The 22,049-nt window shown below is 38.3% G+C and overlaps 1 protein-coding gene across 8 annotated transcripts in view; it reads left to right on the forward strand.

The window, feature by feature from the left end:
* ARHGAP29 (Rho GTPase activating protein 29) overlaps positions 1-20,921 on the forward strand; it is a 76,691-nt gene extending 55,770 nt beyond the window's left edge. For 4 of the 8 annotated variants that reach the window (XM_055084443.1, XM_055084447.1, XM_055084446.1 and 1 more), the window contains 12 exons: positions 3,376-3,533; positions 4,076-4,215; positions 4,496-4,600; positions 7,257-7,370; positions 8,947-9,086; positions 9,376-9,564; positions 9,829-9,966; positions 15,594-15,826; positions 17,050-17,380; positions 17,514-17,622; positions 18,807-18,953; positions 19,782-20,921. In XM_055084443.1, coding sequence (XP_054940418.1) covers positions 3,376-3,533; positions 4,076-4,215; positions 4,496-4,600; positions 7,257-7,370; positions 8,947-9,086; positions 9,376-9,564; positions 9,829-9,966; positions 15,594-15,826; positions 17,050-17,380; positions 17,514-17,622; positions 18,807-18,953; positions 19,782-20,665 — 2,688 coding nt within the window. In that variant the 3' untranslated portion in view covers positions 20,666-20,921. The remainder of the gene's footprint in view (positions 1-3,375; positions 3,534-4,075; positions 4,216-4,495; positions 4,601-7,256; positions 7,371-8,946; positions 9,087-9,375; positions 9,565-9,828; positions 9,967-15,593; positions 15,827-17,049; positions 17,381-17,513; positions 17,623-18,806; positions 18,954-19,781) is intronic. The other 4 variants (XM_055084449.1, XM_024119627.3, XM_055084445.1 and 1 more) reach the window with 3 other exon arrangements.
* The last annotated feature ends 1,128 nt before the right edge of the window (positions 20,922-22,049 follow it).

The following is a 22,049-nucleotide window of genomic DNA, read 5'->3' on the forward strand; positions in this document are numbered from 1 at the left end:
AGATACCTGCTCTCAAGGAGTTTAGCATTTATTTAGGGGGAGAGAATTAATACATCTGAAAAATTGGAGAGCAGTACATATCAATGTATGAAGTAGACTTTGAGGTTAAAGTTCCCCAAACTTGAACAAATCCCCAAACTCCTGAAAATCACTATAGCATGTAATGTATAGAGACAGTTTATAGAAAATTTCTCTCTATATATTTGTGAGCAGAATTTCTTACTAGCTGGAGTTCTTTTGAACAAGTTTAATCAGTTTTACTTATTCTGTATGGCATTATTCACATGAAGATCCAAGCAGATACCAAATCCAACATTGAGTTCTTGAATATTGGTGTCTTTTCCCAGGTAAGAGCCATAATTTTCTCAGATTTCTTTATGTTTTCTTCTCCATCAAAGCAGGAGAATTGGGGGATTTTGGTGACTTATTTTGCAACACCATCTCTCAAATTGTTTTTAAAAGAATTTGATTTTCATTCTAGGATATGTTATTATGTATATCATTGCAGAGAAAACAAAATTATTTGAGATGTAAAGATGCTAGACACAGTTATGTTCACTCACTGTCTTAAGAAAGATACACAAATCAGTTTCATGTCCCAGCAAAATTGTAAGTTATATCATGAACATCAAGAATTACTCCGAATATTCAAAATTGTCTTGAATTATGAAGTATTGAAGGGTATGGGATGTAGATCATAATTACATTACTAAGTGAGAGGAAGGAGAAATTACCAAGTCAGTCACTAAAGACCTAATCAAATCAGTGGGCTTTGAAGAATGGGAAACAATAGCACAAGAGTTTTTCCTTTTGTTTTAAAGAGTATTCAAGAAAAAATTATCTTTTTAAAAATATAGGATAGAAAATTATATTGAACAAAAATTAATTTTTAGATTATTGCTAATCTATATGGGAGAATCTTTTCCCATTGATTTGATATTATGGCATATTCTCTTTCAACAACTGTCAGAAAAATGTGTGCTAATCTATGTGCCCATGTAATAGCTAAAAATTAGATGTAGGTGACAAAAGCTGGGCATAGAGTTGGAAGTCCTATGTGCTTGAGTGAGCAGTACCAGGAAATGTGCGGAATTTCAGTATGACCTTGACTGATAACACATTCTACTACTGTTCATTTGGTCATTTCCCCTTTATGAAGCACTTAGGACACTGTGCTACACATTGGGGACCTAGAAGAAAAGGACCAAGTCCCTGACTCAGGAAGGGATTGGGGAACAAAAAGATCTTAGAGGCATGATGGTTTTTGAGGTACCCATGAGCCACCCCAGTTAAGATGCCCAGCAAGTCCTGCAGGATCTACCCCAAGGGGACCTCAATCTTTAGCATTTCTGTTAGGTGAGGGAGAAGGCTGAATCATTCAGGGAAAACAGATTTTAAGATTGGGCTTCCAGTATATATTATTACTTAAGTCTTTATTATTAATAAGTACCCAGAGACAAACATTCAGCAGATGAGCGATTATGCCAGTATATTCATTTGGCTTTTTAAATTATTGGTGTTTCTAACTAGATTCATAGAGTTTATTAAAAAGTATTAAGGGCTTCCCTGGTGGCGCAGTGGTTGGGAGTCCGCCTGCCGATGCAGGGGACACGGGTTTGTGCCCCGGTCCGGGAGGATCCTGCATGCCGCGGAGCGGCTGGGCCCGTGAGCCATGGCTGCTGAGCCTGTGCGTCCAGAGCCTGTGCTCTGCAACGGGAGAGGCCACAGCAGTGAGAGGCCCGTGTACCACCCAAAGAAAAAAAAAAAAAAAAAAAAGTATTAAAAATGAACAGTCAGTTAGTTACCTTTACTCAAGAGAGTAAGTTCAGTTTACCATTAACTGGAGAATTCCCTGATTGTAGCTAATTGCTGGACTTAAACTTTACCATCCACAGTTTGAATTTCCTATGTTCCTTGAAAGAGGGCACAAACAAGCTATTCATTTATGTGCATTTTTCAAATACTATTTATGCTGACTCTTAGTTTTCCTTGGAGAAGGCCTGTCTATCTTGGAAAGGACTTAGAGGCTAATCAGAAGTTCAACATATCATCTGGTATAATCAAGAGAGATGAAAGAGGAAACATGGCAGTCTTTGAAATAACATTAAGCCAATTGAAATTTGGCATTCATTCACATTTCCCACACAGGAGTCGGAGTGGCATTTAGAAAAATAAATCAGATCATGTTATAGCTCTTAACACCCTTTTAAAACCTTCCACTGGCTTCCTTCAGTTGTACTTAAATCCAGACCCTTACCTTAGTTTAGATTACATCTTCCCCTTCTGGCTTCATCTCAAACTGAAATGCCATGCTGACCTTTCATCTGTTTCTTGAGCATGACAAGTTCTTTCTTACTCACTTTTGCCCTAGGATCTTTGCACTACCTCTTCTGTTTGTCTGGATTGGTCTTCTCCCTGAAACTTCACACTGACTCTTTCTTATATCAGGTCTCAGTTCAGATGTTACCTCTTCAGAGAGTCCTTCACCAAACTGTCATGTCAAAAGTACCCTTTTGCAAGCATATACCTGGTCATATTCCATAACCTGACAATATTATATCGTATTCGTAGCAGTTTTCAGTACCAGAAATTATCTTATTTACTCAGTTTGTCCTCTCTCTCCAACACCACCCTCAGGAAAATGCAGACTCTTATGAGGGCTGGGATCTCATCTGTTTATTTGCCATAGTATACCCAAAGCCTGGGTTTCTGTGAACATGAGAGTAGTTAATTCATGTACAGCTCTCAGAATGGATCCTGGCATATTGTAAGCACGCTCCCGCTGCTATTGTTGTTGTTACTCTAAGTGGTAGTAGTGACAGTATATTTAGGCATTTGTAGAAACTCAGTGGAATAATGTATTTTGAAGAGACTCAGGATAGTACCTAATTATAAAAACTGAGCGCTGTAGGACACATTATAAAAGTATAAAGCATTTCTATTTGTAAAGGATTGAAGAAGTGAAAGTCAAAATAACAGTGTTCTGATTGGAATATTTTTCCCCATGTTTTTCATTTTAGACAGTTGTGGTCAGACCATCATTACAGAGCCGGGGATCCTCAAAAACATATCTGTCTCCTAAAATTGTGAACTGTTAGGGACATGGGGTTGTGCTTTTAAACGTTTCAGATTAAAGCCAGTTTTGCCAGAAATGATTGCTCTTAGGTATTGGATTAAAACGTTCTTTTTTTTTTTTTTTCTGATTTAGACTTGGTACTGACTCAGGCAACATAGTGTGCTCTTGAGGAGATTCACTGTTGAGCTCTTCACTGTGTGACCTTTTTCTTGGTGCTGTCAGTTGAAATAAATGTGTATTTACGCAGCATTCTCTATAACATGAGTTACGTTGCCTTTTGTTTCTATCTGTTCCCACAGGTAACAGTTAACCTCTTCCAGATGCAACACCTGCAGGCTGCCTCCCTCGCGAACAATTTACAGTCTCTCTGTGATGGTGCCAAACTCTATGACCCAGGCCAGGAGTACAGTGAATTTGTCAGGGCCATGAATTCAGCTGAGGAAGAAAAAGTTGATGGGTGAGAATTAATGTTAGGTGAAATTATTTCAAGGCATAAAATCTTTACTGTTAAGTTTTCTATCTAGTGTCAGGTGATGTTTTTTTCTAACACTGGTAGAATTGACTTTAAAACCTTCTGAATTTTTAAAATATTATTTAAGATGTGACTCACTTAAGAGTAAAGCTTTCCATTTTAACACAGAGCTCAGTTCTTTGAGATTTAGAAATCCTTTGAGAATGGCAAATCATGGTCATATCAATTTCGAATGTCCACAAACTTAACAACCTACATTTTCCACACAGGTTATACCAGATGAGTTTAACCTGATATGAATAATGGACTGTACTTTTGCTATTCTTTTCTGTGTTTCAGCTATAATAAATACAAATGATTAATAAGTTTTATACACATCTCTTTTAAGAAGTTCAACAGTATAATATGGTTTGTTCCTAATATTTAGTTAATTTAATTACTCTGTTCATTAAATTAACAGATTTTCCTGAAAATAGAATAAAGTAGTCATGCTTCTGAATGATGAGTTTTATTTGGGTTTTTCTTAGGAATGTAAATAAACAGTTAACAAATTCCCCTCACACTTCTGGATATGGACCTTCCGACTCTTTAGAAGATGTTGTGCGCCTTCCTGACAACTCTAATAAGATTGAAGAGGACAGATGCTCTAACAGTGCAGACATATCAGGTAGTGTTTCACATTAAAGAGAGCACTAATTTATGAAAGATCAAATTGTTTAAATGTGATCATTAAATGAATTGCAGCTCTGGAATTTAGAAATCAGGCCTTGAATTGTAACCTTATGAGGTTTTATTCACAGTTGTGAGCACTGTGCTTGTCTTACAGTCAGTTGCTTAACACTGTTAAAGAAGTTTGACTTGTCTCATTTTAAATAATGTCATGGTTTTGAAACACTTATGAAATTTGTCTGTAGCCAAATTTGACTTTAAATATTCTTTTCTTAAAGGTCCTTCTTTTATAAGGTCATGGACATTTGGGATGTTTAGTGATTCTGAGAGCACTGGAGGAAGCAGTGAATCTAGATCTCTGGATTCTGAATCTATAAGTCCAGGTACATAAGTATTTAAGTCTAGAGTGAAAAATTCAATGACAGATTAAAATTTTCCTTTTGGGGGATATTTTTAACTACCTTCTTTCTCTTTTTTTAAAATTGACATATGGTTGATTTACAATATTGTGTTAGTTTTAAGTGTACAGCAAAGTGATTAGGTTATACATATATTTATGTGTATATCTGTATACTTTTCTTTTTTTTCTTTTTTTTCCGGTACGCGGGCCTCTCACCGTTGTGGCCTCTCCCGCTGCGGAGCACAGGCTCCAGACGCGCAGGCTCAGCGGCCACGGCTCACGGGCCCAACCGTTCCGCAGCATGTGGGATCCTCCCGGACCGGGGCACAAACCCGCGTCCCCTGCATCGGCAGGCGGACTCTCAACCTCTGTGCCACCAGGGAAGCCCTATATACTTTTTTGATTCCTTTCCATTATAGTTTAGTAAAAGATACTGTGCTATACAGTAAATCCTTGTTGTTTATAACTATCTTATTTTTATAATGAACTCTCTCATAGAGAGGAGTTTGTACATATATGTGTACAGTTTAAATAAACATAATAGAACAAACCCTTATATATTCAACACCTAGCCTAAGAAATAAAACATTATTAGTATATTAGAAGGCCCCTATGTATACCTCCTTGATAACCTTGCTCTATCACCCCCCCAGATGAGCCATCATCCTGAATTTTGTTAATCTTTCCCTGGCTATTTTAAATGTTTTAGTACTTATATCTAGTTGAGCTTTGCCCACTTTGGAGTAGTATGCAGATGAAATCATACTATTCTTTTGTGACTTCTTTCATGCATCTTTTTTTTGAGATTCATATTGATATGAGAAGCTGTTTTTATTTTATACTGTATAGTATATAGTATTCCGTTTTATGAACATAACTGTGATTATCTGTCTTTTGGATTGTTTTGTAGTTAATCACTATAATGAACTGTACAGTTAACAACAGTTCTTGTGCCTGTGATAATTTCATTTTTTATAAATGTGCTTTAAGGTACTTTGATAGTCTCATGCTCCTTAGAGAGGCAGAATAGATGTTTTGAACTCTCCCTTAGTGACTTCAAAGAGAATGACTTGCCAGAGGCAATGCAGCTAGCAAGAGAAGGTGTCACTTGAACCCTTGAGATTATTACTTTCGATGTTCTTTCTCTTCCTCTTCCGCTTTTCTACCAGATATTTTTCCCAGTCTTGTTCTTCCTGGCTAAGTTTCTTTCTCCTAAGATCTTGGCACTGCAGGAGATAAGTTAGGATTTAACCTACCTCAGAGTCCAAGGTTTTGGTTTTTTTTCTGGTGTTCTACATATTACAGAAATTTTATTCATGTAAATAAAGCCCTTGAATTTAAAGTTAGAAATGACTTCCATGCAGTACTGGGGTTTACCGGCAGATTGTCAGCAACTACTTTGAGTCCTACTTTAAAATTATTGCTGTTCAGGGACACTCTGGAGATGCAATCCTAAATATTTAACTGAATATTTGTAATTAGCTTTGTAAAAACAGAGTGGTTCTAGCTATCCCCAGAAATTAAGAGACAGTCTAGAGCCAGCTCTAAATTATTTGGAATCCTGTAAGACTTCATGTGGTAAAGACAAAAATTTGGAAACTGGTCTCATGATAAATGGGTGAAGACTGAGGGATGCATAGCCTGGGAAAGAGGAAAACTGGGGACGTGACAGCTGTTCTCAGACATTGAAGTGTAAAAGGGTGAGAGTCAGAGTGCTTGTTTGCTCCTTTAGGGAGACATGTGACCAAGAGCTGGGATTTATAGGTGGCAGCTTTCTGCTGAGCAATACAAGGAAGTCATTTTACAGTTAGAATAGTTCTAAAATGAACATGTGGTCTCATGATTTCTTAGTCATTGGAGGATACATTCAAAACAAAAACTAGATGACCGCCTTTTAAGCATAGTTTGAAGGCAGGGGGACTCTTTTGGGAAAGATGTGGTTTAAATAATTTGTAAAGCCCTTTCTAACTCTGAACCTAAGACTGTTATGTTAAGGCCTTGAGTTAAGTGTAACCTTCCACTTAGACACAGCCCTGTGTGTAATATCAGCAGGGAGCAAATAAACCTCGTTACCTGGTCAGACTGCTTCCAAACATGTTTTGAGACACATGGCAGAGTCCTTGGCTGACAGCTTGTATCCCATACTCTGCTCCCTGCCAGGATCATTGGTCCTGGTTCCTGGTCTTTTGTCTTACTGGCAACATAAATATGACGGTACTATTGTATTGCTATATTTGTAGATTTTTGTTTATTTTAGAAAGCTTTAGGTTACATTGTAAGTATTTCTTTATCACTTAATTCAACATGCATTTAATGACAACTTTACCATTGTGCCAGCTATTCTGTCAGACATTAGATATAAGACTTGAATAGAAAATACTCTCTGTCCTTGAGTTTATAATCTCTAGCACTTACTATCAGAAGTTGACAGTAAGGTTCATTGGAATGTGTGATCCTCAATTTTAAATTTATTTGGAAAAGTCAGATTTGGCTCAATTCTCTTTTGTTCCCAAGAGTATCAGAATCCCCTGTATCCAAAGTCTGTGAATGGAAGCAAATGTTTACATTGTACTTAATATAATAGTATGACTTGCGTTATTCAAAAAATGTTGTCACTACCCATTTCTTAAATTCTACAGTGAATTTTCTTTTAGGAGACTTTCATCGAAAACTTCCACGAACTCCATCCAGTGGAACCATGTCTTCTGCAGATGATCTGGATGAAAGAGAGCCACCTTCCCCTTCAGAATCTGGTATTACACTCACCTGAATCAAGTTTCCACTCAACCAGTTGAATCAGTAGCATTGCATGATATTAGGGAAAAAATAGTATGATTTAAAGAATTCCTTTACTGTGTATTTAAAAAAAAGGCATTATGGTGACTTAAATATATCCTAACAAATTATGTACAAGTATGGGTTGATAATGTATTAATCAAATGTTACAAGTAAAAATATAAGAATAAACAGCAAAACCACTGGAGCCAAAATGTATTAGCATGTTGATAAAATAGGCTAGATATTTTGGTCTTTCGTAAATCTAATAGTGACTTAATTGTTCAGAGTGTTGCAATACATGAGACATTCTATTCATGAGAATTTCTATATGAGAAAAGCCCCTTCAAAAGAAATAGTGTGGGCTTCCCTGGTGGCGCAGTGGTTGAGAGTCCGCCTGCCGATGCAGGGGATGCGGGTTCGTGCCCCGGTCCGGGAAGATCCCACATGCTGCAGAGCGGCTGGGCCCGTGAGCTATGGCCGCTGAGCCTGCGCGTCCGGAGCCTGTGCTCCGCAACAGGAGAGGCCACAACAGTGAGAAGCCCACGTACCGCAAAAAAAAAAAAAAAAAAAAAGAAAAAAAAAGAAATAGTGTAAGAAGCTAGGCGGGAAAAGTAAATACATGTACTTCTTGAGGGCAGGGAAAGTTGTGGATGCTGAAGGGTATAAAAGAGAAGTCACGTTAATGGCTTCATTTGAGACCTCCAGATACCTGTTCTGATATCATTTTCTTAAATAGTATAAGAATATCTGACCTCTGGTAGGATTTTTTTTTTTTTTTTTGGCTGCGTTGGGTCTTTGTTGCTGCGCACGGGCCTTCTCTAGTTGCGGCGAGCGGGGTCCACTCCTCGTTGCGGTGCGCAGGCTTCTCGTTGCGGTGCGCAGGCTTCTCACTGCGGTGGCCTCTCTTGCTGCAGAGCACGGGCTCTAGGCGCGTGGGCTTCAGTAGCTGTGGCTTGCAGGCTCTAGAGCGCAGGCTCAGCAGCTGTGGCTCACGGGCTCAGCCGCTCCGTGGCATGTGGGATCCTCCCGGACCAGGGCTCGAACCCATTTTCCCCTGCATTGGCAGGAGGATTCTTAACCACTGCGCCACCAGGGAAGCCCTCTGGTAGGATATTTATAGATAACTAGCTAGTATTACTTATAATTTTGTAATGAATTGAGAATAGCTTTATCTTTAACGCAAATAGTGCTGACACACTAACCTCATATAGCTAGTTTTATTCCAAGCTTTCATAGGGTCATTTTCTAAGAATGTAATGCCACCTGTGTAATAAAGGACATGTTAATAACAGTGTAAATTCACTGATTCTGGAAACATTATGCCATGCTATTTTAGAAGTATCTTATTGGTCTGATGGTGATTTTTACTCGTAGCTTAAATGTTTGATATATGTGTGCCTTGTAAGAGATCTATAAGTTGGATGCTTATTTTGTTATTATAGTAAGAGCTTTTTGTAATCTTATTTAAAGATTTTTTTAAATGTAGTATCATACGGTATAATTTTTCTGTAGTCTTACAATTCTTACATACTATTCTACTTCTGTTGCAAGGACCCAGTTCCCTCGGAACATTTAAGAAAACTTTGATGTCAAAGGCCGCTCTCACTCACAAGTTTCGCAAACTGAGATCCCCCACGAAGTGCAGGGACTGTGAAGGCATTGTGGTATTCCAGGGTGTTGAATGTGAAGAGGTAAGATCTTTCTGGAATTACATTAGCCCTTTTATGCTTTTTGCTTTGAGCAATGCTTTTTGTTATTAATTTTACCGATTAGGATCTTTTGCAAATGTATTTTTAATAAATTGAACCATGGTGTATTTTCTATAATTTTATATTTCATTTTGCTAGTAAATGTATTTCAAACACCACAAGTAATACCTTTTAAACTCATTTTTGTTCTGTTACCACTCTACCTGTAGTTCTTCCAGTTGTGAATAGTTTTAAGGTGAGTTAACCATTTTAGACTTTCATTTTCTTGTAGTGTCTCCTTGTTTGTCACCGAAAGTGTTTGGAAAATTTAGTCATCATCTGTGGTCATCAGAAACTTCTGGGGAAAATACACTTATTTGGAGCAGAATTCACACAGGTTGCAAAAAAGGAACCAGATGGCATCCCTTTTGTACTCAAAATATGTGCCTCAGAGATTGAAAATAGAGCCTTGTGTCTACAGGTACATTATAACTTTTAAAATTAAAAATTTTTAAATGTAAATGTGATTTGTTCTAATGATAAGGAGACATTAAAGGAGAACAATGCTCTCAGTTTTTACTAAATAACTGAATTTATTCAGATTTATTTGGAAAATATTACCTCATTGGGTCCTAGTTTTTTTCTAAAATATTTAGAATTGAAGTAGACATTAAGTATATTTAGAGGTCTGCATTTAATCATTTATACTGAAGCAGAATTTTGCAAAATTTTTTCTCTTCTCAAGGGAATTTATCGTGTATGTGGAAACAAAATAAAAACTGAAAAACTGTGTCAAGCATTGGAAAATGGAATGCACTTGGTAGACATTTCAGAATTTAGTTCACATGACATCTGTGATGTCTTGAAATTATACCTTCGACAGGTAAAGTTTTTAGCCTTGAAATTTACCATTAAATAGAGCAAAAATATAATTTACGGTTTGCTGATAACGTTTGCCACACATATTTTTTTCATTGACATAGACCATGTTAATATCTTTCCTATTATTAATGTACAGATCAAAGAGTGTGTAAAATATAGTACAATTTAAAGACCCATAATAGTAAATACTCATTTTCCATCACCTAGCTTAAGGAAATAAAATGTCTCTATACCTTATTGAAGGCCCCTGTATGCCCCTCCCCAGTTGTAGCCCACAGCTCTACCCAGTGGTCTTTCCTAACTATGTTAATACCTCCCTCTCTTGTCTTAATAGTTTTAATACCTGTTATGTATTCCTAAACAATATATCATTAAGTTCTAGAAAACTGAGTAGAAAGCATAAATCTAGCTGTTTAAGAAAAGTCCACCATTCACACTGTTATATGAAGAATTCAGCCAGTAGGACAGTGTCTGGGTCATAGTTTGGCTTAACTTTCATAGATATTTTAAAATAGCTATTGTGGGAGGTTAGTAGTCAAGGTGTGAATGCATTCAGGGAACATGAAGTTCACCATAGTTGGGGGGCAGGGCTCTCCTATAAGCTAGGTACTGGAAATTCAGCAGGAATGTGGTCGGGAGTGGACTTGCTCTATATTTTCTTTCTTTGCTCACTCTTGTACCTGCATGTTATAGGAGTAGGTCTGAAGAAGACGCTTCTGTGGGTGAAGTAAGTGGCTGTAGTGGCTCAGGCAGCAGTTCATGGAAGGGTTACAGGAACAACCAGCACATTGTCATGATAAGCCAAGTACAAAAGATCTGGGACAAGCCCAGCTGCATTCTGTCCTTGGGTGAAGCTCTCTGTCCTTGGGTGAAAGTGAAGAGACAGTTACAGAGAGCATAGTGACGATGGTCTTCATTGTGTCCGTCTCAGGAGCTTTGTTCTTCATCTGGGTCCTTTTTAATATGGTGAAGAGCTGTCATCCTGGGATCTCTCTTCTCTACCCTCTTCTGTGAGGGAACACCTGTCTTGTGTGTCATGTCTTCCTGTTTTTTATTTATTGTCCTGTTTTGGTCATGTCCATCTTTGAGCAAGGTGGAATAAAAGTGAATATTTGAAACTGTTTGATCTGTAAATGTATTTTTTCTGCTTTCTTGAATGGGAATACTGTGAAAGTTTATGGTATTGTAGGCTGAAAATTATTTTTCTTCAGAAATTTGAAGGTGTTTTTTTATTCTCTTTGAAGCCTGAAATCCTTCTCATTCCTGATTCTTTTTATGTGGCCTATTGTTTTCTCTCTGAAAGCTTGTAGAATCTTCTTTTTCTCTCCATTATCCTAAAATTTCACAGTGTATGCCTTGACGTGGGTGTATTTTCATCCATGGTTTCAGGCACTCCACAAGCTCTGTCATTCTGCTTACTTGTCCTTTAGTTCTTAGAACTTTAATTTTCTTGCGCATTTCCTCCTCTCTATTTTCTCTCTATTTTCTTTCTGGAACTTATATTTGGATACTTAACAACTGCACTGGTTCTCTAGTTTCCTTCCCTTTTCCCTATTTTCATTTGTTTTTGTTTTCTTTTAACACCTTCTAAGAAACTTCCTCAGCTTTTTCTTCCATTCCTACTGTAAACTGTTTTATTTCTGAGATCATCTTTTAATTTCCAAGAATTCTGGTTTTCTGTCCCTTTTATAGCATTCTTTTTTAAATTGAATGCAGCATCTCTTCTACCTGAAATATTCGTAGCTTTTTTTTTTTTTTTTTTGTGGTACGCGGGCCTCTCACTGTTGTAGCCTCTCCCGTTGCAGAGCATAGCCTCTGGATGTGCAGGCCCAGCGGCCATGGCTCACGGGCCCAGCCGCTCCGTGGCACGCGGGATCCTCCCGGACCGGGGCCCAGTAGGACAGTGTCTGGGTCATAGTTTGGCTTAACTTTCATAGATATTTTAAAATAGCTATTGTGGGAGGTTAGTAGTCAAGGTGTGAATGCATTCAGGGAACATGAAGTTCACCATAGTTGGGGGGCAGGGCTCTCCTATAAGCTAGGTACTGGAAATTCAGCAGGAATGTGGTCGGGAGTGGACTTGCTCTATATTTTCTTTCTTTGCTCACTCTTGTACCTGCATGTTATAGGAGTAGGTCTGAAGAAGACGCTTCTGTGGGTGAAGTAAGTGGCTGTAGTGGCTCAGGCAGCAGTTCATGGAAGGGTTACAGGAACAACCAGCACATTGTCATGATAAGCCAAGTACAAAAGATCTGGGACAAGCCCAGCTGCATTCTGTCCTTGGGTGAAGCTCTCTGTCCTTGGGTGAAAGTGAAGAGACAGTTACAGAGAGCATAGTGACGATGGTCTTCATTGTGTCCGTCTCAGGAGCTTTGTTCTTCATCTGGGTCCTTTTTAATATGGTGAAGAGCTGTCATCCTGGGATCTCTCTTCTCTACCCTCTTCTGTGAGGGAACACCTGTCTTGTGTGTCATGTCTTCCTGTTTTTTATTTATTGTCCTGTTTTGGTCATGTCCATCTTTGAGCAAGGTGGAATAAAAGTGAATATTTGAAACTGTTTGATCTGTAAATGTATTTTTTCTGCTTTCTTGAATGGGAATACTGTGAAAGTTTATGGTATTGTAGGCTGAAAATTATTTTTCTTCAGAAATTTGAAGGTGTTTTTTTATTCTCTTTGAAGCCTGAAATCCTTCTCATTCCTGATTCTTTTTATGTGGCCTATTGTTTTCTCTCTGAAAGCTTGTAGAATCTTCTTTTTCTCTCCATTATCCTAAAATTTCACAGTGTATGCCTTGACGTGGGTGTATTTTCATCCATGGTTTCAGGCACTCCACAAGCTCTGTCATTCTGCTTACTTGTCCTTTAGTTCTTAGAACTTTAATTTTCTTGCGCATTTCCTCCTCTCTATTTTCTCTCTATTTTCTTTCTGGAACTTATATTTGGATACTTAACAACTGCACTGGTTCTCTAGTTTCCTTCCCTTTTCCCTATTTTCATTTGTTTTTGTTTTCTTTTAACACCTTCTAAGAAACTTCCTCAGCTTTTTCTTCCATTCCTACTGTAAACTGTTTTATTTCTGAGATCATCTTTTAATTTCCAAGAATTCTGGTTTTCTGTCCCTTTTATAGCATTCTTTTTTAAATTGAATGCAGCATCTCTTCTACCTGAAATATTCGTAGCTTTTTTTTTTTTTTTTTTGTGGTACGCGGGCCTCTCACTGTTGTAGCCTCTCCCGTTGCAGAGCATAGCCTCTGGATGTGCAGGCCCAGCGGCCATGGCTCACGGGCCCAGCCGCTCCGTGGAAGGGGGATTCCTCCCGGACCGGGGCACGAACCCGCGTCCCCCGCATTGGCAGGCGGCTCCCAACCACTCCGCCACCAGGGAAGCCCTGTAGCTTTTTTTTAAAGAGGATTCTTTCCTCTGCTTAGCTTCTAGCCTTTTTACCTTTTTGGCCCTGACTCTTGGAAATATGGTATATCCTTTCCATCTAGAGCATGTGTCAGTTTGGAGCAGCCACCTTGCCACTGCTCAGCAGCTGTTATGTGGCTAGTGACCACGATATTGACAGCACAGTTGTAGACCTTCAAGTTGTTTTCTTTCCTACTTATTTTGACTCTGTCTTCCATAGTTGTCTCCTTAAAATTAAAGCTTTGGGAACTGAAATCTTTCCAGAAGCTCTTGAATACATGAAGGCTTTGAAGATTTTGAGCTTTACTGTAGTGTTATCTAGGAGAGCTGTTTGGGAAGTACCTGAGGTCTGTATCTCTAGTTCTCTGCTCTTGGGCTGGTCTGATACCCCAGAGAAAGGTCTTTCCCTGCCTACAGGTATGGTTCCAGAACTCTGGGAGCCATGTTAGGTCAGAAGCTCCAGGATCTCTGCATTCAGCAGGCATACAGTCATTAAATCCTTATTTTAAGATAGTTGCCCACCTGTTCCTTGTGCTTGGCATTGCCCGTCCAGAGACCCTCTGTTTCACACTGCCCAGAGAAGAAATCTCCAGACTTCTGAGGTTGCTCAGGAGCATGGAGTGGAGACTAGGATCTAGAAATCTAATGCTGTTTAGATAGCTCACCCTTCCCCGAGATCAGAGGACCTAGTCTGACAGTCCCTGAGTCTCCTTAGGATCCGCTAAATCATGTTGGTTCTCAGTTTGGAATTTCAGCTTTCTCAGGAGTGCTAAGTCAGCACTTGTTCACCTCCTCTTCAGCTTGTGAAATGTTACTTTTGTCCCCATTCCTGTTCTTCCAGTCCTGTAAGCTTAACTGTATTTCAGTGGGGTTGTAGGAGGGAAAGAAATTAGGTACAAATGTTGGATGTGCCACATTAGCCCAGGAAACTATTATCTCTTCAATCACATTTTATAGGATTCTCAACTGAGAAGTGGAAACAGTATCTTTGAATGACTTTTAATCTCAAAATGAATCATCCTTTATTTCTTTTAGTCAGTGGAGGAGAGGAAATAAATGGGGTCCAATACTATCAGCTCTCATTTTATCCTGGGAATACTATGGGACCAAAGCTTTAGTGTGGGAAGCCATGTTCAATTCTTACAGTGTTAAGAGAGTAGCCTTTATTTACTCATTACCATGTGGTAAATCTGAAGCTTCAAGAGTGACCAAGATGGTAGAGGTAGAAATTAATCTCAAGGCTTCCCCTCTCTGGGAACAGAAGGGGAAACTGGAGAAGTGGTGCCTACCTCACCACAGATGTTGTAGGACATCAGCTAGCCAGAGAGATGCTGTATTTTCCATCGCTGAGCAGTGGAATCATTGAAATCAGTTATGCCAGTAGACAGATCAAGGTGGTATGCCCATTGACAGTTTGAGAGAGGAACTTTTTTTGACCTACTTATGGCAATTCAAGTGGTATTTAAAAATTGGATAGCAAAATGTTGACAGTTTCTTTCTCGTAAGTCATATTGTCTTTTGCTAATCTTCAGTCTGGCCCAAGTAAAACACAGCGCCCTATAGCTTTTTGTTCTCTCTCTCCCCCTCCCCCATACCAACAGAAAATAAGCTTTTTCTAATTAATTTGACTTATATTGTATATTATCCTGGGTTTGTTTTAATAGAATAGTTGAAGATCATGCTAACTTTGGGGCAGTCATGAATGTAATTGGTATAGAATATCTATCAGAGCTTTAAAATCATGTCATGTGGCTTTAGGTTTAGAGTTTTACTGATTACCAGTTAAGTCATTTTTAATATAGATATAATGTATGGTGATATCGGATTCACTTTATAGCTCACATCTAGCAAACATATGTACATTTCTTTTTTTTCTTGTTCTTGGGTGTAAATTTTTTTCTTCTAGTTGTATTGAGATATAATTGACATACAGCACTGTATAAGTTTAAGGTGTGCAGCACAACGATTTGACTTACATACATCATGAAATGATTATCACAGGAAGTTTAGTGAACAACCATCATCTCATACAGATACAAAATTAAAGAAATAGAAAAATATTTTTCCTTGTGATGAGACATGTACATTTCTAAATGTGATTGACCTTAAGTCTTGTTACTCTAAAAAGAACATGCTAAACCACCCAGTAGCTATTCAGTAGGTTATTAACAGGGAAAAAATGAGCAGAATGATATTTTTAATGTAATTTTATTTCTTTAGCTACCAGAACCATTTATTTTATTCCGATTGTACAAGGAATTTATAGACCTTGCAATAGAGATCCAACATGTAAATGAAGAACAAGAGATGAAAAAGGATAATCCTGAGGACAAAAAATGTCCAAGTACGTGTATAGAAATAAACCGAATTCTTCTAAAAAGCAAGGATCTTCTAAGACAATTGCCAGCATCAAATTTTAACAGCCTTCATTACCTCATAGTTCATCTTAAGCGGTAAGAATTTGAATAAGACAGACATTGATTAGTGGGTGGATAATTGATCAGTTTTTTGGTTTTGATTTTATGGGTTTTTAAAAAATTGTGGTAAAATACACATAACATATAAATTTACCATTTTAGCCATTTTTAAGTGTACAGTTCAGTAGTATTAAGTACATTCACACTCTTGTAGTATTGTTTTTACATTGAATGTTTCATTTCTAATATGTGTTAGGGAAAGAGAGACATTGAATATATGTTCATGCAGCCAACATCTTTCCCTCAGATGCCACTTACATGCCAGGCTCTGGCTGGGGAAATTAGGATGCAAATATAAGGTTTCTGTCATCTGTTGTGCTTGTCAGCTTGAGGGGCAGACCTGCACACAAGTGCAGCACAGCATCATTCTTGTTCTGACGGAACTTTGCTCAACATGCAGTGGAAGATGGGGGAGAGGGGGTCATGAATCAGAGAAGGTAACGCTGAGCCAGACTTGAAGACCTGAGTAATGGTTTGGTGACAGAGAATGTACAAAAGAGCATTCCAGGCAGAGGGTAATAGACACAGAGACACAAGAGATCATTTTGCTTTTGAGGACATTTAAGTAACTTGGTTAGGCCAGGATATAGCAAGTAGTAGCACAAAGTGAGCTGGAGGAGTCCTGGTAAAGTCATACATATTTGGCAGATGAGTTGACTGTCTTCTTTCTGTACTCACTAAAGAATTTTAAGCCAGGAATTTAACATGCTCAGGTTTGCCTATTAGATCTTTATGGCAGCAATATGGAGAATAGGTTGGAGGGCAGGTATTCACTTCAGTTCGGATCTCTTTGAATAGCCAGAGAAATAAAAGGTGAGGAGAGCTTGAAGTAAGACCAGAGCAGTGGGACTGGCAATAAAGCAGAGAGATCTTTAGGCTCAACTAGGCTTGAAGACTAGCAGTGAGATAGAAAGTTTCCAGCATATGGACCTGGGAGGATGTAATATATATTTACTAAGGTGGGAGCAGCTTTTAGGGGTGTTTTTTAATTTCTGCTGGTAAAACTATACTGGTTCCTTCTACTTACTTAAGTTTAATCCTAATACTGTGAAACCCAACTTGGTGTGTGGTCAGTATTTAAGCAAATAAATATATCCTTTCCCTAGACTTCCGCAGCCCATTTTTCCTCCACCCTTCCCAGCCCATAGTAAACTACTGTCAAGGAAATCTAATACAGCTTTATGTGTTCTGCATCACAGAGTCGTAGATCATGCAGAAGAAAACAAAATGAACTCCAGAAACTTGGGGGTGATATTTGGACCAAGTCTCATTAGGCCAAGGCCCACAACTGCTCCTATCACCATCTCCTCTCTTGCTGACTATTCAAATCAAGCGCGGTTGGTGGAGTTCCTCATTACCTACTCACAGAAGATTTTCGATGGGTCCCTACAGCCACAAGATGTAGCTGTGTGTAGTGCAGGTGGTGGTGCATCTCAGGTTGACCAAGGCTATCTTCCGAAGCCTCTGTTATCACCAGAAGAAAGAGATCCAGAACATTCTACGAAGTCACTGTTTTTCTCTTCAAAGGAAGTGAGTTTTGCTCTTACAGAATTGTGTTGGAACTTTGTAATGTTTACATTATTAATAAGTTAAGAATCTTTGAACTGTTTATTTTGAGGTGTGTTTTGCTTCTTCAAGTTTAAAAATTTTCTTCCATCAACAGGATATCCATACTGCAGATAGTGAAAGCAAAAGTTTTGAATCCACTGCATCATTTGAGGAATCAGAACGGAAGCAAAATGCATTCGAAAAATGTGATGCATGTCTCATTGGTGAGTGGCCATGTAAAATGCATATTTGCTGACTTAAAACTGTCTCAATAAACCATGATTAAAAGCCAAGGTGAGTGGCATTAAGAGAAGTCAGAGAAAGAAGCTTCATTAGTAAGTGCATCTTTGCCAGCCATTAAGAAACTTGCCTTCATTCTTTACAATAACCCTTCTTATAAAAAGACATCTTGGAGTTCGAAGGTGAGTTTTGTGTTCTGAAAACTTTTTTTATTTTTATTTTTGCCATTAATTAAAGTCAAGGCAGAAATCTGTTAAGCAGTATGATGATTCATTAGCATCTTCTATTGCTATAGATCATTGTATTGATCTCATTACTCATAAGGTGTCAACTAGACTCCTAAAATTCAAAAAATTTAGACTCAAAAAACCTCTAAAATTTTTTTCAAATGCCTTTTCCTGTCTCCTGCCTGTAACACACTGAGCACACCTACGTGTATATCTTTTTAATTTCCTTGACTATAATCATTTTATTCACTGTATGGTAATTTTAGCTTCAGTGATAGCTACCAAGCTATTCATTTGTGGAAAGGCTTCCACTTGTTACTATAATTCTGTACATCACTAGAGCTAACTTGCAGTTTTTTTTAAGTGCAGCCATATATTTTAAATTCGAGTATAATGAAGTATTAGTGATCACAGCCTGACAGGTCTAAAAAGTAAGGGAGCTAACATTCATTAAGTACCTGCCTGCTCTGTGCTAAGCACTGTGCTTATTGTTTGATTCGGTTTATCTGATTTTATCTTCGGAACAATTCTGTGCTATAAATAGGTAGTAATAGCCCCCGTTCAACCCATAGCCTAATAGTCTGAGAGAGGTTAAATAATGTCAGAGGTCATGCCCCCAATAAATTGTTCAGTATTTGGACCTATGTTTGTGATTATTTCACTATTCCGTGAGCTAGGGCTCCCAATTAGGAATAGTAATAAAAATAAATGTCATTTTTCAAGGGCTAACTCTACACCAGATAAATAAGCTCTTTTCATGGTTAGATCTTTTAGGCCACATATAATCATAGATAAAATTATGATTCCTTTTGACAGATGAAGACACTGAGGGGCAGTGAGCTTGCCTTGCCTAGTGCAGAAGGGGTAGAGCTGAGTTAAACCTGGCCGGTGGGGTTCAGAGTCTGCACTCTTACCCATTACACTCAAGTTTTTTCCCTTAGAACTTAAGAATGCACTTTGGTGCCTACAGCCCGACCGCAGTGTGTCAGGTCCCTTAGGGTGTTCTATACACATGGGGAAGCACCTGGGAAATCAAAACAAGAGAGCACTGCCCTGGAAGCCCAGAGAAGAGAGGTCCACAGTCTCAGGTAAGAAGGAAGGTCAGAGGAGGTAAGGACTGTCAAGGCGTTCTGATGGGCTCCTGTCTGCAGGCCGCCGCCCCAAGGAGGAGCATGAGCAGAAGGCTGGAGCTTACCAGAAATGGGACTGTTTCAGGGGAGATGCTGCAGAAAAGGACAGGGTCTGAAGGAGCTCAGGGTCCCAGTCTGACAAAACATGGGTCCAGAGTTGACAGGAAGGAGAAGAAAGTACATCTGGGAGTAAACAACAAATAGGGAGAATGGCATTTTTTACTGAAAATAAAGCTTTTCAACCTTAATCAGACGGGATGAATGTTATAGTCCATGTATTAGTTGATCAGATGAGGGCATCTAAGGCATTTAATATGATGTGCTGTCACTGTGAGTTGAATGTAACTGAAAAGCAGATTAAGTTGGCTTCAGGGCATACTTAACATTTGGTTGGCATGTAAATTGGTGTAACTTTTCTGAGGGTAACACACCAATATCTGCCTGTTGAAATCGTGACAACCCTTTCAGCCAGCAAATACTTGTTCATACGCAGCACATAAGAGAAGCTACATCAGCAAGTGTGGTTTTTTTTTTTTTCACTAACCTGCAGTGAATTTTGTAGCTGTTTATTATATTGATTTAAATAAATATGGAATTCTAACATTTTAATTCAAAGTGTACCTTTAATATTTTATGAGTATTTTACTCCTCTGCCTAGAGAATAACTTGGAAAAAATATATGAAGACCCTTGTTTTGAGGGGGTGTTCATCTATAACTCATTTAGACTCTCTTGTTAACTACGTGCCATAAAGTTTGATTTTTAAATGAATCTTTTCCTTTTTCAGACAACAAAGTGCGTTTGCTTGTAGACCAAGAGCTTGAATCAGCATCACAAAAGATGGAAGATGTTTGTAAAACCTCCAAGCTGCCTACTCTGAAGTCCGATAGGGAAATAAATGGCGTCGAGAGGCATACTCCAAGGACCAAGATTAGACCTGTAAGTTTGCCTGTAGACAGACTACTACTTCTTGCAAGCTCTCCTAATGAGAGAAATGGCAGAAATATGGGGAATGTAAATTCAGACAAGTTTTGCAAGAATCCTACCTTTGAAGGAGTTAATAGAAAAGACACCCCAACTATTGTTTGTTCCAAATGTGATGGCTTTGATCAGCAACCTCTACAGAAAACTCGGGAGAAACAGTATGAACAAAATGAGCTGACTGCAAAGACTGCAGTGATTGTGCCCAGTGCATTGCAGGAAAGAGAAGTGTCAGTGAGCATCAGGAGTGGTGGGGACCACCCAGTCAGCACCACCAGTAAGCCATACACAGAACCCATCAGGTCAGCCAGACAGGTGTCCGAGAGGCGGTCTTCTGACTCCTGCCCTCCTGCTCCTGTCAGAGCACCCAGAACACTGCAGCCCCAGCACTGGACCACGTTTTATAAACCACCTGCTCCTGCTGCTAGTGGGAGAGGGGATGAGGAGAAATCTGTGACATCCTCCGCAGCTGTGCCCCCTTGCACAACTCACGCTCCCCAGGAGCACGCGCTGAAATCAGTGCCAGGTTCTGAAAATGCATCAGCTGGTCCCGTGCAGCCGGTTAGCAAGCCTAAAGAGAAGGCTGAAGAGCGTGACTTACCTGGTGTACATCCAGCGTGTCAGAGACCGAGGCTAAAACGAATGCAGCAGTTTGAAGACCTTGAAGATGAAATCCCACAGTTTGTGTAGGGTTGTCAGAATTCAGTTTTTCTTTTTTTGTTTTCTGGTGTTGTATTTGTTTTCTGGAAGAAATTTTTGACAGGGCCTGTCTTGTATAGAATTGCCAAATCATGGATTTTGTTTTTTGTCATTGTGTTGTGTTATCCTGTGTTGGTTATATTGAATGACAGAATGTTTTGATAGGGGCCCCATCTGTGCCTCACTGGAATTATATGTATTTTTGACGTTGTGAATAAATAGATAGACTCATGTTTTTTAAAGTTCAGTTGATTCCCCATAATATGGTCCATTTAAGTGCATCCCTAATATATGATATAGCTCTCAACTAATAGGTGCAATTGAGGAAATCAGCTTTATTTTTTTGAAGTGAAACTACATGCTTATTTATAAAAGGAATGTCTCCGAGTGCAAGTGCCTGAAAGATCTTTGTTTGGTATGATTGTTTTTTCACACAATTTTATAGTGTATCTTTGACCATTTGTGCTTTTATGGTATGTGTGTAACCTTTTATTTTTCAATTGGCAAGTCACTTAACTTTTTCATATTTGCGTAATGGCCAAAAGGCTTGCAAATCTGTATTTAATTGCATTTTAATTAATTGCCAGATTTTACACATGATAGGCAGTTGAATTGTACAAAGAAAATGCACTTAAACATGTTTCTAAATTGTATAGTTCAGTCATGTCTTATTTGGTTTTAGCAATTATACATTTAATAATTTTCACTTCTCGGCTTTGTTCTGCATAAACTTTTGTTGTTCAACAGTTCTGAACCTTTTGGTATTTTATATAATAGTCCAAAACAGTGTTTTAAAATTCAGTGCCTTTCCTTTTAATATTGTCTGGGATTTTCTTTAAAAAAAAACCATTTCTTTTGTATGAAGTGTTTTCACTTATGAATAATTTTATGTACTTTTTCTACCTGAGTTTATAACCATTGACAATGTATGTTTCATCTGAATTATACAAAGATTTATTTAAGTTGATTCTAAGTATAATTCAATAAGCCTCATTGTTTGGAATTTGAGAGGAAGTATAGATGATTGGATATATTTCATTTATAAAATCCCCAGTTTTTAGAACTAGTATAGTTCTGTTATTTTCTTGGTTTTGTCATTTTGCGTAAAATAGGATATAAAAGGGACAAAAAAATAAAATAGCCTCTTTTTATATGTGTGAATTATATTTGTAACAAATGCTTTTGTATGACCATGTTATACTTGATAAAAAATATATATATTAACCTGTTAAATTATTTCAAGTCCTTGTGGTTTCTCTGAAATTGTTGCCTCTTAGGGTGTGAGACTTTAAGGTTTATTAACCATTGGCTTAGTGGTCAGCACTTGGGGCTCATATGTCCCTTGACTACAACATGGAATTCATTTTATGGGAAG

The sequence above is a fragment of the Physeter macrocephalus genome, chromosome 4 (assembly GCF_002837175.3).
Source record: "Physeter macrocephalus isolate SW-GA chromosome 4, ASM283717v5, whole genome shotgun sequence".
In the NCBI taxonomy this organism is placed as follows: domain Eukaryota; kingdom Metazoa; phylum Chordata; class Mammalia; order Artiodactyla; family Physeteridae; genus Physeter; species Physeter macrocephalus.